Raw genomic sequence first — 16,783 nt, forward strand, 5'->3', positions numbered from 1 at the left:
TAGGGTTGCCATAGTGCCGGACCTCGAAACCGGGAAAAATGTAGGACAAAATTTTCAAATGTAGGACACACAAAAAGTGTGTCCTACATTTGAAAATTCTGTCCTACATTTTACCGCGATCGCAGCGGGGAGCGGAGGCCAAGCAGCAAGGGAAAGCCTCCACTTAAGGAGGCTTTCCCTCCCCGCCTGGGCCCCGCCACGATCGGAGGCCAGGATCGGGGCCTCGCCTCGTTCCTGGGACCCTCAGGGACCAGGAAGGAGGGGAGGAGGCCGGTGGCGATTGCCCCGGCCTCGCCTCCTTCTTGGCCCCTCAGGGACCAGGAAGGAGGGGAGGAGGCCGGCGGCGATCGCCCTGGCCTCGCCTCCTTCTTGGCCCCCGCAGGGACCAGGAAGGAGGGGAGGAGGCCGGCGGCGATCGCCCCGGCCTCGCCTCCTTCTTGGCCCCTCAGGGACCAGGAAGGAGGGGAGGAGGCCGGCGGCGATCGCCCCGGCCTCGCCTCCTTCTTGGCCCCTCAGGGACCAGGAAGGAGGGGAGGAGGCCGGCGGCGATCGCCCCGGCCTCGCCTCCTTCTTGGCCCCTCAGGGACCAGGAAGGAGGGGAGGAGGCCGGCGGCGATCGCCCCGGCCTTGCCTCCTTCTTGGCCCCCGCAGGGACCAGGAAGGAGGGGGGAGGCCGGCGGCGATGGCCGGGGCTTCGCCTCCTTCTTGGCCCCCGCGGAGGCCAGGAAGGAGGGAGGAGGCTGCAGGGAGGCGGGGAGGTTGGCGCGGCTGCGCCCAAGAGGCGCCGCCTCCCTGCAGCCTCCTCCGCCTCAGGCCTCGCTGCCCTCCTTTTCCATCCGAGGCCTCAGAAAGGCCTTGGAGCTGCCGCGGCGGCGGAGGTGACCGCGGTGGGCGGGGCCGTCCCGGTTTGGGCGCCAAACCGGACCGGGACCGGGATGGCACCGCCCAAACCGGGATTGTCCCGCCGGGGGGCGGGATATGGCAACCCTAACCCAATGGGACCCATGAACCACTAGCACAAAGATGTTGGAGTGGGGTCCAACCCTCAGACATAGAAATGTCCTTTTGGCAATTATCAGCTACATTCCAAGTTCACTGAGTCTGTGTTAACAAATGGACAAACTGAATACCTAACACAGGAAGTGATAAACTATTACTTATATATATCTTTATAATCCCTGAACGTGATGAAGCCTGTTTCTCTGTATCTCTGTTCTCTAATATTCTTAAATATTCACCCTTCAAGGCTGTAGGCAAATGTTTGAGTAAGTAAGAGTTATTTCCGTGCAGACTGAATTTCTAAAGTCAACCTGCTTATTCCAGTTAGGACCTAGAACTACTTAACCTTCAGATCTTACCTCTAGCCAAACAGCAATGGCTCATTAATCTTTTTTTTTTTAAAAGAGGAATATAATGATGTTAAAACTCACAGCCTTTCAACTTATGTGAAAGAAAATAAAAGAAACCAGAATTGAAAAAGAATTGGATAACAGCTCTAAATAGCATATCTTGGAAGGACATGACTCAACAATATATCTGTCACTTTAAAAACCACATCAGGTATAGATTATAAATATGCTACTCTTAATGTACTGAAGAACATGTTCATTTCCCATGTGTATGTTTTTGCTGGAGCTGGTATATTCCAGTTCTCTTGGTGGAACATTAATTAAACTTAATAAAAACACTTTGGATTTGTTTTTTGCTTTTAGCAAAAGAAAAATACATTGGCAGGTAGAGAAGGCCCTTGCTATGCACTGGGGTTTGCTTCCAGGACATCCCACTCCCCACCGGTGGATGCTCAAATCCCATTATATACAATGGCATAGTGAAATGGTGTCACATATATAAAATTTGGGGGGGGGGGGATACTTTCAAGCAATGAATAGTTGAATTCATGAGTGCAAAATGCATGGATATAGATGTCTGAGTGTAATGTATTTTGGCAGCCTAGGAAATGGGGATTAAAAAGACTTGTCAGCCCATCAACAAAACAACAGCAAGTGCTTAGACTTTTAAGTATTACTACCCAATAATCTGCTGGTAGAACCAGGCTTAGGAGTCTCGATACTGAATAAGGGTGCTCTTAGGTCATAGGTGAAAAATGTGGCATGTACCCTACATGTGGCTGTTTTTCTGGCGCAGAGCTTCCCAGGATTAATTTTTGTGCACCTTCCCCCAACATATTGTCCCCAAATGTCCCCTGGGCATGGGAGCATTTTCCCCAGCATAGGCCTTAAAAATCCAGAAAATGACTTCAATTCCCTGTTGTTAAAAAAGGCCTCTTTGGGGCCCAGAGTGGCCTGGGAAGGCCTAAAAACATGGTGAAAATATTTCCATGTTCCTGAGAGGGCATTTGGGTGGAATTTATTTGGGGGGGAGGGTTTGCAGTGGGCAGCTGTGGGCAGCTGTAGCTCTCCAAGATCTTCCATGCATGAGCGTGCGCATGTGCGTGTGTGTGCTCATGTTGATTCCTAGCTTCCCACAGTTGCCAACCTCTTTCTTAGATTAACACTTGGTATGTGTTCAAAGATAAAGCGATGTTAGTCTGTAGAATCCATATGTAGAGAGTTCTTTTAGCACATGTGAGACCAACTGAAAGAAAGATGTTGGCAGCATGAGCTTTCCTAAACTAAAGTCTACTTCCTCAGATTATTATTAATTATTATTATTAACATTTGTTTATAGAGTGTTGTAAAGTTTCCACAGCATTTTACATAGTAAGGGTCAAATAAAATAAGGGGAAAAAGAATAAAAACCTGCCAAATGGCGTACAATCTAAAACAACATTTCATGATTAAAATATCTCTAAAATAATACTAAGTAGTATACAATAAAGACAAAGTCAGCAGCAGATTAACAACTCAGATGCAAAAGTTCATGTTTCCAAATTCTTTCTTTCAGTTAGTCTCAATGGTGTTACAACATCTCTCCACATACGTGGTATGCATCTTCATTATACAGTTATAATCATTTCATACCAGTTTGACTGCTGTGACTCACTCCTATGGAATCCTGAGATGTTAAGTTTAATAAAGTACATAGAATTCTATCACGGTACTCCCTTGAACGACAATTCTTAAAAAGTGTAGCATTGAGCCTTAAATCAGTACCATTTTGTAGTGCAGACAGGTACTCGAGGTACCTGCACTGTAATTCAGAATAATAGAATGACAGAACCCAGGATTTCTTAGGAGTCCTCAGCACAACTGAAACTGATATAATTGTGGAGCAGATAATCCTACAACCTATTCAAAGCCTCATTGTAGCACACATGAACACCACTGCCCCAGCATTTAAACGGTCCCCCTTGTAACATAATATCATACAATTCATGCAATATTTGTGTGGCTCTGATCCTTCTCCAATATTCTAGGTAATCCTGTATGACTGTACTCTGTACATGACCCCTTGGGCAGGATCTGGGATTCCTGGACACATTTTTCTTTTGGATGAGCAGGAACTGGTATTATGTAGCATTTGAGTCATTGGACATTTCATAAGAATCAAAGAACTCCTCCGTATATACACTCTGGTTACTACCATTCACATGTGCAGTGATGGCTGATAAGTTATTTGCAGTACATCTGCAGCCAGGGAAGATCAGCCTGGCTCCTGAAGGTTTTGTTTTATTTTTGTTTGCATTGGCCCAGTTGTTTATTCGTTTAGTACGTCCCAGCTTCTCTCCCAACTCACAGAGGGCTGAGAGTTATAACTTCAGCCAACGAAGGGAGTGACACTTAGTGATATAGAGTTCACATCAGGTGTAACCCATAAATGGAACACTGTGTCACATTGAGAAAGGGCGCCTGCAGTTACCCTGTACAAGCAAAGTCATGCATCGTGATGCTTGCAAAAATGACAGCTTAATAGGTCATAAAGCTCACGTATCATTTTGTGATTTTCAGCCAGGGAAACAGACTTGTCAGAGTTCACTGTGACTCACACTTGCTAATACAACCAGCGACAATAGACCATCTCCTCAGAAGCCCCTCTATACCTAAGGCCATACTTTGAAAATGAATCCATGTGAAATTATGTGTCAAAATATGCTTTCTTGATAAATGCCATAGTGATTGCTTTATGAGAACAGTATGGGTCAGAGCCGTATATCCATTCTGCAGAGAGATATCCCAGGGACAGGAAGTTGTGTCAATGGTGCAGCCAGAAGCTGTTTATAGCTGAACCATAAAGGTCATGTGAGCACACCAATTAACACTCTAGCTAGTCATGATCTAATGAGTTTGTGTGTGTGTCTAAGAGAAAGAGATAAACCACCCAGATAGCATTGGATACTGGGTGCCATGGAGTTGCAGAAAAACTAAAAGTAAAAATATTGTGTGTTATTGTTAGCTGAAAAGCACAGTGATTCAGAGATCAGCCAGCAGACATCATCAGGGACAGGAAAGGCTAACTTTGTGAGTCATAACATGATAGAATCTGGCTCAATGCCTGTTTGAATCTGACTTCTTTTTTCCGTTGGATGAAAGCTGAAAAAATAATATGTAGAGAGCACATTCATTCTTTGAAAAGCCATTGATATGAGGTTGTATTTTCACATTAGTGTCAGGAGGACCCAGCCCTGCAAATGGCCAGGTTTTGGAAGCTGCAGTGATATTGGGTGTTAGACCAAGGGTCAGGTCCTCAGTAGGGGCCAGTAGTCCTACCATTATGCAAAACATGGTAGCTATATCAGGTAACAGGGGAGCAAAAAAGGCAGCCTTTTCCTCAAGACATTCTCTCCAAGCTCTCTGTGGAAGTGGAAAGATCCAGTGGGCAGTGAGGGAAAAGGGGGCAGCAGGGGCCTTTAGTCAAAGTATTGGTGTGCAAGAAAGACAAGGGGAACCAACAGCCTTTTGGACCATGGTGGGAATGAGGAGTTAAAGCATGTGGCGCAGGAATGGGGGTGTGTGTGTGTGGCAAAATCTTTCACATTTGGGACCCTGCTTAAGGTTTGTGAACTTTACTCTGCTAGCAAATTGCAGCTGGGCTGCTGCTGCTGCTTTCTTTCACTGGACAAGCTGAGAGATAAGGTAGCACAAGAAACAATGTTGGTATGTGTAGGAACAACTGGAGGCTGTGTGGAGGAGGCATGTCTCTGGAAAAGGAGGAAGAGGGGTATGCAGGTTCAGTTCTTTAAAAGAGTCCTTCTTCACCAGGGAGAAAAGTGGGAAGCTAACAGTTCAGTTCTCTGCTCTGGCAAAGGATTGAGAGTCTTTCCTCACTGGGGAGAAGCTTCTCCCTTTGCAACCAGTCACTTAGGGAGCAGCAGCCAAGCAGCTGGTCAAGCAGTGACAAGAGAGGTTTCTTGTGCCACCAGCCTTTGCTGCAAGGCTGGCACGGGTGAGAGGATTCTCAGTCACTGCTCAGCCAGCTGATCGGTTGCTTCGCCCAGGCTGACTGTGTGGAAAGGGAGCAGTAACCGAACAGCCAACTGAGCTGCAACTGAGAAACCTCTCACCCTTGCAGCAAAGGCCAGTGCAGGCAAGAGGCATCTCAGTCTCTGTGTCACTGGCTTCTCAGTTGCTGCTCCCTTTACACCCAGCCACCCTGGGAGCAGCAACCAAATAGCCAGACAGCTGATCTTCCTTTTGTGGTAAGGCTGGTGCAGGCGAGAGGGAGAAGCATTTTTAAATTTTTTTTTTGCTGGTTCTAACAAGAAGAGGCAGTCAAAGAAAGGCTGCAGCAACTCTGGATGATGAATTGCTCAGAACCAAACATGAAGTGAGAGGTGTGCAGATGTATATCTATTTTATTTTTGTCCAAAAAAGGAAACAGAGGGGTGAGGTAGAGGTGGAGTGAATCAAAATTAGGACTGTTTGGCTTAAACTTTGCCATACTGTTTTCACTATGAATCTCTCCCTCTCTCTCTCTCTCTCAACACACACACACACACTTGAAGCTGCACCCTTGCATATATCACATTCCATTGGAGGAGCTTTCTAAAGCTTTTCAAAATCTTTAGAAGGATTATTCCTTCTCAAGGCCATTGCCTAAAACGTTTGGTGTTCCCCTCCAAGAAATGTGCCTTGTGCTCTGGGGGCGGGTCTTGCCTGCTGCTTGAAGTGAATGACACCAGCAAGTTGGTTGCCAAAGATATACAAGCTGCAAGTTGAGTTGACTCAGTGTGTCATTTATTGCTGAGTGAAGTCCAAGTAGAGTCATTGAAGTGACTTGAGTCCAACTTGAATCTGAGTCAGTCAACTTGAGTCTACGTAACTACATCCTCAAACTCCAAAGAAAAAGGAATTGTGGTTTTTACTGTGGTATATGGAAGGATGCTCATCATTCAACATGTGGATGCCCGATTATTTACATGGCAGTGCATTTTGGCAGAGGGCAAGTGGATGTGTGTTTCTTTACCCCACTTCCAAAGGCAATGTACAGTCCCACTCCCACTGGGCAAAAAAAGCGGCTTATATTGCTGCGATTCTGACTCGGATTTTTTTTCTGAGTCATATTCGAATCTGGTCCTTCGTTCCCATTACGAAAGGGTGCAAATGGACTCAGGTTTTTTTTACCCATGTTCTCGTTCCCATTGAAATTTTCTCAGTTGTAATTTGAAGCAGATTTTTTTGCTCCCCATTCCCATTGCCCTTCTGGAACCTCTTTTTTTTTAAAGCAGCTGTCGATCAAGCGCCTAGGTGCTTGACATCACAGCTAATAAATCACTTAGGCGCTTTTCCCTTCTGGGAAAGGGAGAAGGAGCCTCCATTCCCCAAAGTCCCTTTGCCTCCCAGGCTCTCCTGTGTCCCCTCTGGGAATGGGAGAAGGAGCCTAAAAAGTACAGTCAAATTAACTTGGATTATATGTACAGTGCTGTGTAAATTTACAGTGCTTTATAAATAAAGGTTAATAATAATAATAATAATAATTATTATTATTATTATTATTATTATCCACCACTGATTCAGGTTTTCCCAGGAAAAATCGATTACATGATCTGAATTCCAATGGGAATGAAATCGGCACAATGAGGATCGAATGCGTGCTCAAATGGGAACGATGCCTCCATAATCCGGTTCTTAATCCGCTTTATAAACCAGTGGGAATGGGGCCTACATTTAAGTAGTTAAAGGCTGAGAGGAAATGTGCAAATGGTTCTTCGGTTCTGCATCTCCCCCTTCCTCCTCTCCCCAGTGACATCACTAGGAAGTGCAGGGAGTGCGAACTGCATCAGGTGACACCTCAGAAGAGGAGTGACGCCTGGTCAGGCCCACTGCAGGGTGAGAAGGGGTGAGCACGCCCCTCTTGGCTTTCCCGCAGTGGTGGCTTCCTCTTGAGGAGGAGACTGCCACCACAGCAAAGGAAAAGGTCAAGAAAAAAAATCTTATGAATGATTTGTTGCTGGAGCATTCCTGGTTCTTCTCAGGATAAGTCTTCTCTAAGTGGGATATGTGGGAAAATCTTTCCTGCAATAACACAAATGAACTGGGAAAATACCTTTTAAACCCCCAATTTCCCCCCATTTGATAAAGTCCTTTGTCAGATAGCTCTAGGGCCACAATAAACTACAAATCCCAGAATTCCATAACATTGAGCCATCACAGTTGGAGTGGTGTCAAACTGCATTATTTCTGCAGTGTAGATGCAGTCTTGGTCATTTTTGGTATTCAGTATGAGGACTTCAAATGCCTCCATAAACTGAAAGCAGAACCCTAACTTTAAAATTAAAAACTATGTCCGTCCAATGTTCCCCAATCTTTTATTTTATTGTATTTCTTGTTTTAAATTGTGTTTGTTTAATTATTGTAGTTTTAGAACTGGGATGGGAGGTTGGGAAAGGGATTAATTTTGAATTTTTATTGTATTTTTGAAGTATTTTCTGTTGTAACTCGCCTCGATTCTCTGTGATTGGGTGGGCTATAAATAAATAAAATAGTAAATTATTATTATTATTATTATTATTATTATTATTAAAAACTCAGGGTTCATTTCATTATGGTTAATTCTCTTAAAAGTTTATTGGTCAGTTTTCTATATCTTTAAATTAAACACCTGAATATTTAATTTATTGGCATAGTATGATTAAGGCATGTTAGTACTTGTTTACAAGTGCATAACGAAGTCACATATTAACTTCCATCTGAGCAAATATGCTCAAGAACTGTATCTTAACATTAGGTGTGCTTTTGCATGTGATGCCTTCATAATGCTTTACGTACTGTGTGCACACATGCATGCTTTATATTCTGAATCAGTAAAGATCACGTATTGACACAGGGCTTGGCAATAAAGCTTGGATCACATTGCTTTCTGAGGTAACAAGGTCATAATGACATTATTTTGCAAAACAATATGACTAACATTAGCAAATAGTTTCTCCTTATTCAGTCTAAAACATGGGTTTGGGATGGGGAGCATTAGAGAGATCTTTGTCCATTTTTTCTATTTTAAGGGCTTTTTTAGTAGTGGTAGGAGTAGTAGTAAAAAGCAATGTATTTGTTATGATTAATATATAATACATTACTTTTTGGTTTAATATTTCATGTATTTGTCAGTTTGCTTTATATTATGTTGCATTTTTGTATTCTATCTGCAGGATTTGTTTTACAATCATATTGCACAATTTTATATTTATATTATTCCTTCCTTCTCCCCTCTCTCTAGCTGCATCTGTATTGCAGAAATAATGCAATTTGACATTACTTTAACTGCCATGGCTCAGTGCTATTGAATGCTAGGATTTGTAGTTTGTTGTAGCACCAGAGCTCTCTGACAGGGAAGACTAAATATCTCACAAAACTATAAATCCCAGAATTCCATAGCATTGAGCCATGGCAGTTAAAGGGGTGTCAAACTGCATCATTTTTGCAGTGCAGATCAGATCCCCCCTTCCGTCTCTCTCTCTCTCTCTCTCTCTCTCTCTCTCTCTCAGATTGTATGTCTTTGGTAGCACTGTTTTTTGTTGTTGATTTATGTGTAAAGCACTAAGTACATTGATGATGCTAAACAAGCAAACAAACAAACAACAACAACAGTAATGAAAAAGTATTGATTAGTTCTTAATACATTACTTTTTAAAAATAACGTCCCAAAATCTGTGCTTGCAAAATAGATCAAGGAAAGTTCCAAGCTAATACAAACTTCAGGGGTCTTATATTTCTGAGAGGACTAAAACACAAGACTTCCACATTGATATTTCTGCACAGTTTACCAAGAAGGTTGCTCAATGGTGGAAGGACCAATGGAAGTACTCCTTCCAATATCACATAGTTTGACTGTAGGACTCTGTGCCATAAAGTCTTATGATGATCACCAACTGAGATGACTTTAAATGGAGATTAAATGGCTCAGTGGATGATAAATCTCTCATTGGTTCCTGACTATGATGGTCCTACAATCAAGCCTTCTGTCCAGGAGGAATTTCAAAATGTCTTCTATTTTGAACATGACTAAAAAAAATGGATTTATATTTATATCAATGTTTTTAGCTTTTCTTTTGCAATGCCCTACATTTTTCTTGAATGCTCTACATTTTGAAATACCTTGTCCTCCTTTGTGGTTAGGACATTTAGTCACCTTGCATCTGATCAGTTGGGAGATTATCGCGCACCTCTTTTCCCCCAATTTGGGCACGGTCTTAAATGGGTGAAAACAAATCTTATCATAATCCTCTTTGCCCATCTCAGCCACATCTTGTACCCGATTTAGACTCCTGGCATGCTTTTCAAACCAACAATACTTTCCATTCTTTGAAAATTACGCCAAGTGTTTGGATTGGGTACACAATGCACCTGAGTTGGGCAAAGAGATGAGCGACAAAATCCATTTTCACCTGTTTCGGCCCATGCCTAGATCAGGTGAAAAGATGCATGTGACAATCTCCTAGGTTTTGTCTTTGCACCATTACATTCTCTAGAATGTATGCTTACTGCAGTCCCACTGTATGCCAGTGTGTGGCATTTGTGAACAACATATCCAGATCACATGAGACTAGTACTAGTTATTAGCTGACAACTTATAGGGAGTGTTATACATTTCTAATTTTGATTACAATTAGCCCTGGGGAGCAAAACGAGAATGACTGCTGCATGGTAGTTACTTTAAAGGGTATAGGCTGCCTGTTGGTGAGAACTCCATCACTGTTCACATGAATTCATCTTTGAGGATGTATGGCATCCTCCTCCAACATGAGGTCTGCCTGATGTGATGGACAACAGCTCCCACAATCCCATAATCTGGTAGTGAGTTTATGGGGTTTGTAACTGGACATCTCAAGAGGGCCCCAGTGAAATGGTGAAATCAAGCTTCCTTCTTGGAATGCCAAACTGTTCTAGGCAAGAAAAGAAGAAAAACTGTATTAGACCAAAACAAAAGTCTCTTTTCTGTCTCTGATTCTGGAAGCAGTATATAACTCTCATGAAGGTAGCCTGATGAATGCAAAAGCAGCTTCACAAAACAGTCACTTGTGAGCATCGGGGAGCATATCTGCTTTGTAGGAGGTAGAGTGGGACCTTTGTCAGGACCATGGTGCAAAGACGAAACCCTTTCCCTGAATACTTGCACTGCAGTCCTCATCATATTCCCTCGTCCCATCCTACAGTTGCTATTTTAAAAATAAGAACGAGACAGGTGAAACGCCTACATACATTTAACATAGCAGCTGGGTTGGACATGGCTGTACAGGAACAGTTTGTGTGGAGCAATTTCTTCCCCCATCTTACCTCCTTCCATTCTGTTTCCTAGTTTCTCATAATAGTGCAGCTAGCAGTGACAGAAAGTGGTTCCCATGTCAGTGGAGCAGCATTCCAGTCCAGGTCTTAATCCAGAATTGACAAAAACTCTAAATTGGACCAGCAGCCAGTGAAGCTGTTTCAGCAGGGGAGCTATATGCACCTAATGAAGTTTCTAAGCCGTTTCCAAAGGGAACTCCACATAGAGTGCACTGCAATAATCCAAACGGGGTGTAATCAAGGCATGTGTCATCAGAGCCAAATCTTACTTGTCAGGGAATGGGTGCAATTAGCACACTAGTTTTAACTATGCAAATGCACTCCTGGCCACAGTCAAAACTTTGGCATCCAAGTTCTGATCTGAATCCATCAGTACACTCAAGCTGCAAGCCTATATCTTCAGGGGGAATGTAACCTCATCCAGCACAGGCTGAATCCTTATTCCCAGATCTGTCTTTCAGTTTACTAGGACCACCTCTGTCTTGTCTGGATTAAGTTTCAATTTCTTCACCCTCATCCATTCCATTATTTACTCCAGACATTGGTTAACTACAGAAGCACCTTCCTTGGAGCTAGATGGAAAGGAGAGATAGAGTTGGATGTTATCTGTAATTTCATGACCTCTTCCAGAGGTTTCATGTAGATATGAAATCGCGTGGGAGATAGGTCTGATCCCCAAGGTACTTTGTAAGCCAATAGCCAAGGTGTTCAACAGGTATCCCCCACCACAACCTTTCTTTTTAAAATATTTTTATTAAGGTTTAATGCTTACATAAAGGAGGAGGAGGAGGAGGAGGAGGAGGAGGAGGAGGAGGAGGAAAACCAACAATGAACAAAACAATAACATAAACACATAACAAAGAAAAATCCACAACAAAAATAACCAACATAACAAACACCTCCATCTTTCTCCCTCCCCATCCACCCCACTCACTCCCCACACTTCTCTGATGGCAGATATTTAATTTTTACATAACATCATTTCTCTCAAAGTTTCACCCACCCACCCACCCACAAAACAGAAAAGAATGTGTCCTTAAATATCAGAAGCTATTGTCTCCTTTTGTTTTCTTAAACTAATCTATAAAAGGCTGCCAGGTATGCAAATAAATTGGTATTGAATTTCCTTTTATCCAGTCTGTCAGTTTATCTGATACAGCAAAATCCAATATCCATTCTTCCACATTTGGGTTTTGTTCATTTTCCAGTGTTTGACATAAATCATTATTGCCGCTGTAATCATATAGCATAATAAGACTATTCTCTCTTCCAAATTTCTCCTAGCATGTTTACGTGACAACAGTTCTGGTCTAAATGATTGTTTGAGTCGATGCCTCAAGTGAAAAACAGTGCTCCTCAGTCCCATCCCAGAGAAGCAGTCAAGAAGTATATTGTGGCCAATGGTACTGAAAGCCACTTGGAGGTCCAGCAGAACCAACAAGGACACTTTCTTCCCTGACTAGTTCCCTGTATAGGTTATCTACCAAGGCAACCAAAGCTGTTTCCATTCCAGAGCCAGGCCTGAACCCAGATTGAAATGGATCTAGATAATCTGCTTCATATAGGAACCTCTGGTAGATCTTTAGATGATTTACCACAACAGCTTCCTAAGAATCCTAAGGATCCCGACGCTGCACAACAATATATCAAGGCAAGACTCACCCACCCAACTTCTTTTCTTCGATGGCAGCACAATGGCTCTTTTTTTTTATCCCACCACAGCCACCAATTATGTGAAGATGATGGCCACTATTCCACCAATTCTTCACTGCAAGACTCAAACACAGGACTGTCTTAAGTGTCTCCTGTACTATAACTCTCTTTAGATGCCAGCACTCTGGATTCCAAGTTTTCATCCCAGCTTTGCACCCACTATTCTTTGACAGCCACACACCCACTATATAATGTGTCCCAAACCTAAAAGACATTTTTCAATGTTGGTAGCATTCTTAATGGGTTTCTGAAATCACGTCAGACAGCTGCTTGTTGAAACAAAGTAATAAATTTATGTACAAGTCAGGCTGAATACAATATCTCTTCTAGTGGATGTTGTTCACAATAGATATGCTGTATACATACTTTATTAGTTACACAGTTTAACAGTTTCTTTAGCTTGTCTTTGTAATGGTGTGTGTGTGTGTATATATATGTATGTATATATATATATATGTTTCCTTCCAGACTAAGTTCTCACAGAACCTTTATTAAACTTTTGTATCTTATAATCCTTCTGGTTACCTGTGACTCCACTAGTCACCAAACACTATGTCTCCAGCAGGACACTACAACAATTTAATTAAGGACACTCCCTGTCCCTTTCTTGGGTACCTAAAACCCTCTCTAACTGCCCCTCATAGGAGCCTAACCTAGCCTCAATGGCTTTTCACCCCAGAGGGCACACTAAACTTCAACCCCTTTCAATCTGCTTCATCCAGGAACCCCTGGTAGATCTTTAGGTGATTTACAGCAGCTTCCTAAGAATGTCTAGCTCCCAATTGTTTAACAAGAGCAACAATGAAATAACCTCCACTCCATTATCTTGCTGAAAAGAAGAACACTTGATAGTAGCGAGGGGTATCTAGAAGGAGAATTTTGTGCTGTAACATCATGAGCTCTGTTCAGGTTTGGCACTCAAAACAAGCATTCCTGGGTTACGAATCTTTAGAAACCCTTGCCACCATCATCGATGAGAAGGAAAGAATCTTTTCAGGGGTGGGACCCTGGTTGTGGAAAGAACTCCCTAGGGAAGCTTACTTTCTCTGTTTTGTTGCTAGCTGAAGACCCTTTACATTTTCCCAGGAATTTGCAATGCTATATGTGCAGTTCTAGGCTGCTTTTAACTACATTCTGGAATTTCACTGCTGTTTTATCTCTTTTATTGCTTAAGCCATTCTGAAATATTAATTCTTCTGACACAACCAGTATTGTTGCGAGTAAGGCTTCATTTGAGCTGTCAGTCTCAGAAACTTGCTTACAGTTTTAAGGCTGTACCTTGGAACACCTGAGGTAATGGAAAAGCTGAAGGTGCCCTTTAGGGCATGCATGCAGGATGATTTTTCCTAGTCTCTTATAGGTAAAATCGCCTAGTAGCTGCTTTCAGATCTGGAGTAAAAAATATCTCTTCCCTCTTTTCATCAAAAATTGAATTTTAATCCCAGATTATCTGTTGACTGTTGTAGAATATGAAAACATGTTATGAGAAAACACTTGGCGGATTAACCAAAGGTTAAACTAGGACACCATCTAGAAAATCTCCTTCCTGCTTGCTCTCCTTCCCTGGAATAAACTAGATGCTTCTTAGGATATATATTGCGTGGGGGATGGCAAGGGTTTCTCTCTCAGAGTGCCAGAGACCAACACCGTGTTTGTGTCCATTCACTACAACTGGTTTTTTTGATCCTGGAAACTCTCTGCAGGCCAGCAGCCAGTAGCTTGCAGACTGCCATGGGACCATGGACCACCACCTGAGTAGTGCTGTACTAGATGTTACATAGCACTCACAAGACAGTGGCACATGGAATGCCTTGTGAAAATTTGGCCCCTGTGATCAGGCCAGTCACACTCTACCAATCCTATCCCGTTGCCCCGTCTTCCCTATGTCCACATCCTAAAAGGTAGCACTCCATTGGCTGAGCTGGATAATCATGGGAAACAATCGAAATTAAGATGACTTGCAACCAGAGCCTACCATGGCTTTCTAGGGCATGTCATCCACTGGCTGCTGCATCCTTTAGCAACTTTGCTCCTTCCTGTCTGGATAGACCAGGACACCCCTGTTCCCCTTCAGCGGAGCCCATTGACCATTACTCCTTTCTACTGGTCCACAATGGAACAAATGATTCTGCTAGATATAGACTTCAACATATTGCAAGAGACTATGAGGCTCTAAGGGGACGTGGGGGATTCAAGTTATTATTTTATCACTCTTTCTTGTTATATTGCAACCTAAATATGAGTCAACAGTATAGTGCTACAGTGAAGAGGGCCAATGCAGTTCTGGGCTGCATCAACAGGAGAGTAGTGTCCAGACTGGGCATAGTAGTATTGCTAGTCGATTCTGCTTTAGTCAGACTTCACTTTAAAAACTATGACTAGTCCTGGGCACCAGAGATCAAGTCTAGAGATAAGCAACCAAGATGATCAAAAGTCTAGAAATCATGCCTTGTGGGAAACAACTGAAAGAGCTGAATATGTTTGCTTAGAGAAGAGAAAAAGTGACATGATAGATGTCTTTAAATATCTGACAGAATGTCATGTAGACGATGGAGCCATCTTGTGTTCTGCTCCTTTGTAGACTAGAACATGAACCAGTGTATTCAAATTACATGAAAATACAGTTGACCTAAACATTAGGAATAACTTTTTTAAAACAGATTGCCTCAGAGGGTTGTGGCCTTTCTATCTTTGGAGGTCTTTAGACAGAGGTTGGATGGGCAACTTTTAGGAGTCCTTTAGTTGTATATTCACGCACAGCAAGGGTTGGAGTAGATGGCCCTTGTGGTCCCTTCCAGCTTTATGGTACTATGAATCCTCTAGCCATGATAGACTCTGCAAGTTGTTGTCCTAATACAGTAGCATTTCCAAACTTTGTGTTAAAATGGGGATGGCCAAGTAGGGGCCTTGCAGTTTTAATCCTGCCCTCCAAACCATTTGATCTGCTCTGATATTTCACCCTATTAGGTATTTAAAGTGTTAACATCCTGCCTACAACCTTGATTCAAGTGATTCCTCCATCCCCCAATTGTAAGACAGAGCACCAATCCCAAAGTTAATGCTCCATTTTCCTTGCTGATTTTTCTGTGCAAAGTCTAGGCTGTAATGCTTGTAAAGCAATCTTTGTGTATTTTAGTAGAGAGTATTCAAGAATAGGTTGATATCTCTAACCTTGTAAGTATAGCCAGTGCTACCAGGAAAATTGAGAAGGTTGTCTCTGGCAACAGGTCAAGGTGAGCAAAATGCATCCTGTTGGATATTTTATTTCTTGCCTCAAAACGCCCAAAAATATCTCTAGGAGATATAGAGGAAATTTCCACCATCTTTGTATCCCTCCTGGATCCCTCAGGGATCAAAAAGCAAAACTGATTTTTTTTAAAAAAAATTGCCACAAAATGCCCCCCACACTCCTTCTAGGGGCTCAAGAAAGCCCCCAAATATGCCCCCATGTCCCCTAGAATAATGTATTTTTGCAGGAGCAGGTAGAGTGGGAGTGTTGACAATCCAGAGTCTCCTGAAAGGCTAATGTGAACCCCTAGTCTTCCACAGTTTCCCACCCCTGCAGTAGACACCTGAAGGTAGGAAAGAGGTAGTCCGATGCGGAAGGATTCAGTTGAATGTGGGTGTGAGAGAGATACAGATACAGCTTCATAAATAAAGGTTAATAGCTACAGACACAGATTGATACATCCAGTGCTCAGTCTCCATGTTAGCCAGCTGCCTTGTTGTGCTGTCCTGTCAACAATGTTGAAATAAGATTTTACTGCCAGTCTGTTCAGCTTTCACATATGGAATGAGAGTGGCATCTTGACCTTCTTCTCAGGCAGCAAAATGTCTAGGGCCAGTCTTGCCTGAAACAACCGCTAAGTGTCCTCTGTTCTGATTCTAGACTACTCTGACTGTGTGCGAAATGGCACACACTCTGAGCTGTTTCTATATATGGCAACTGCTGAAGTGCACAATTCTTCAAAGAGATTTTTTTTCCTCAGGGCAACTAAATGGAGCCATTAAATTCACTCACAGACTCTTGCATGTCTCTTTTCAGGATTTTCATTTGATCATCTCTATGACCATTCTGAAGTGGTATGATGACTCTGCAAAGAGCAAAACTCTGATGATTTGAAGCCTGAAAATACTTTTTTGAAAGAAAAAGCACTTGCCAAATCACTAATGCTTTAGTAATAACATTTATAGTCCTGTATTGAAATTACCAGGGAATAAACTCCACTGATACAGTATCAGTGGGTCTTACTCAGAGCTTAGAAGTAAAGCATTACAAGTAAGAATGTTATCTGTAATACATTACTTTTTGTGTAACATTTTTATATTAATTTTTAGGTAATGATGTAAGACTGCTAATGGCATTAATTTTCAGTGCAAGGAGTAACATTTGC

General features: G+C 42.5%; 1 protein-coding gene across 1 annotated transcript in view; it reads right to left on the reverse strand.

Annotated features, from left to right (window-relative positions):
- GLS (glutaminase) overlaps positions 1-12,544 on the reverse strand; it is a 103,612-nt gene extending 91,068 nt beyond the window's left edge. The window contains exon 1 of the mRNA XM_089519577.1: positions 12,339-12,544. Within this exon, the coding sequence (XP_089375703.1) occupies positions 12,339-12,532 (194 nt within the window). The 5' untranslated portion in view covers positions 12,533-12,544. The remainder of the gene's footprint in view (positions 1-12,338) is intronic.
- Positions 12,545-16,783: the final 4,239 nt, after the last annotated feature.

The sequence above is a fragment of the Sceloporus occidentalis genome, unplaced genomic scaffold (genome assembly GCF_023333645.1).
Source record: "Sceloporus occidentalis isolate IW3139 unplaced genomic scaffold, rSceOcc1.0.p SCAF_4, whole genome shotgun sequence".
Taxonomy (NCBI): domain Eukaryota; kingdom Metazoa; phylum Chordata; class Lepidosauria; order Squamata; family Phrynosomatidae; genus Sceloporus; species Sceloporus occidentalis.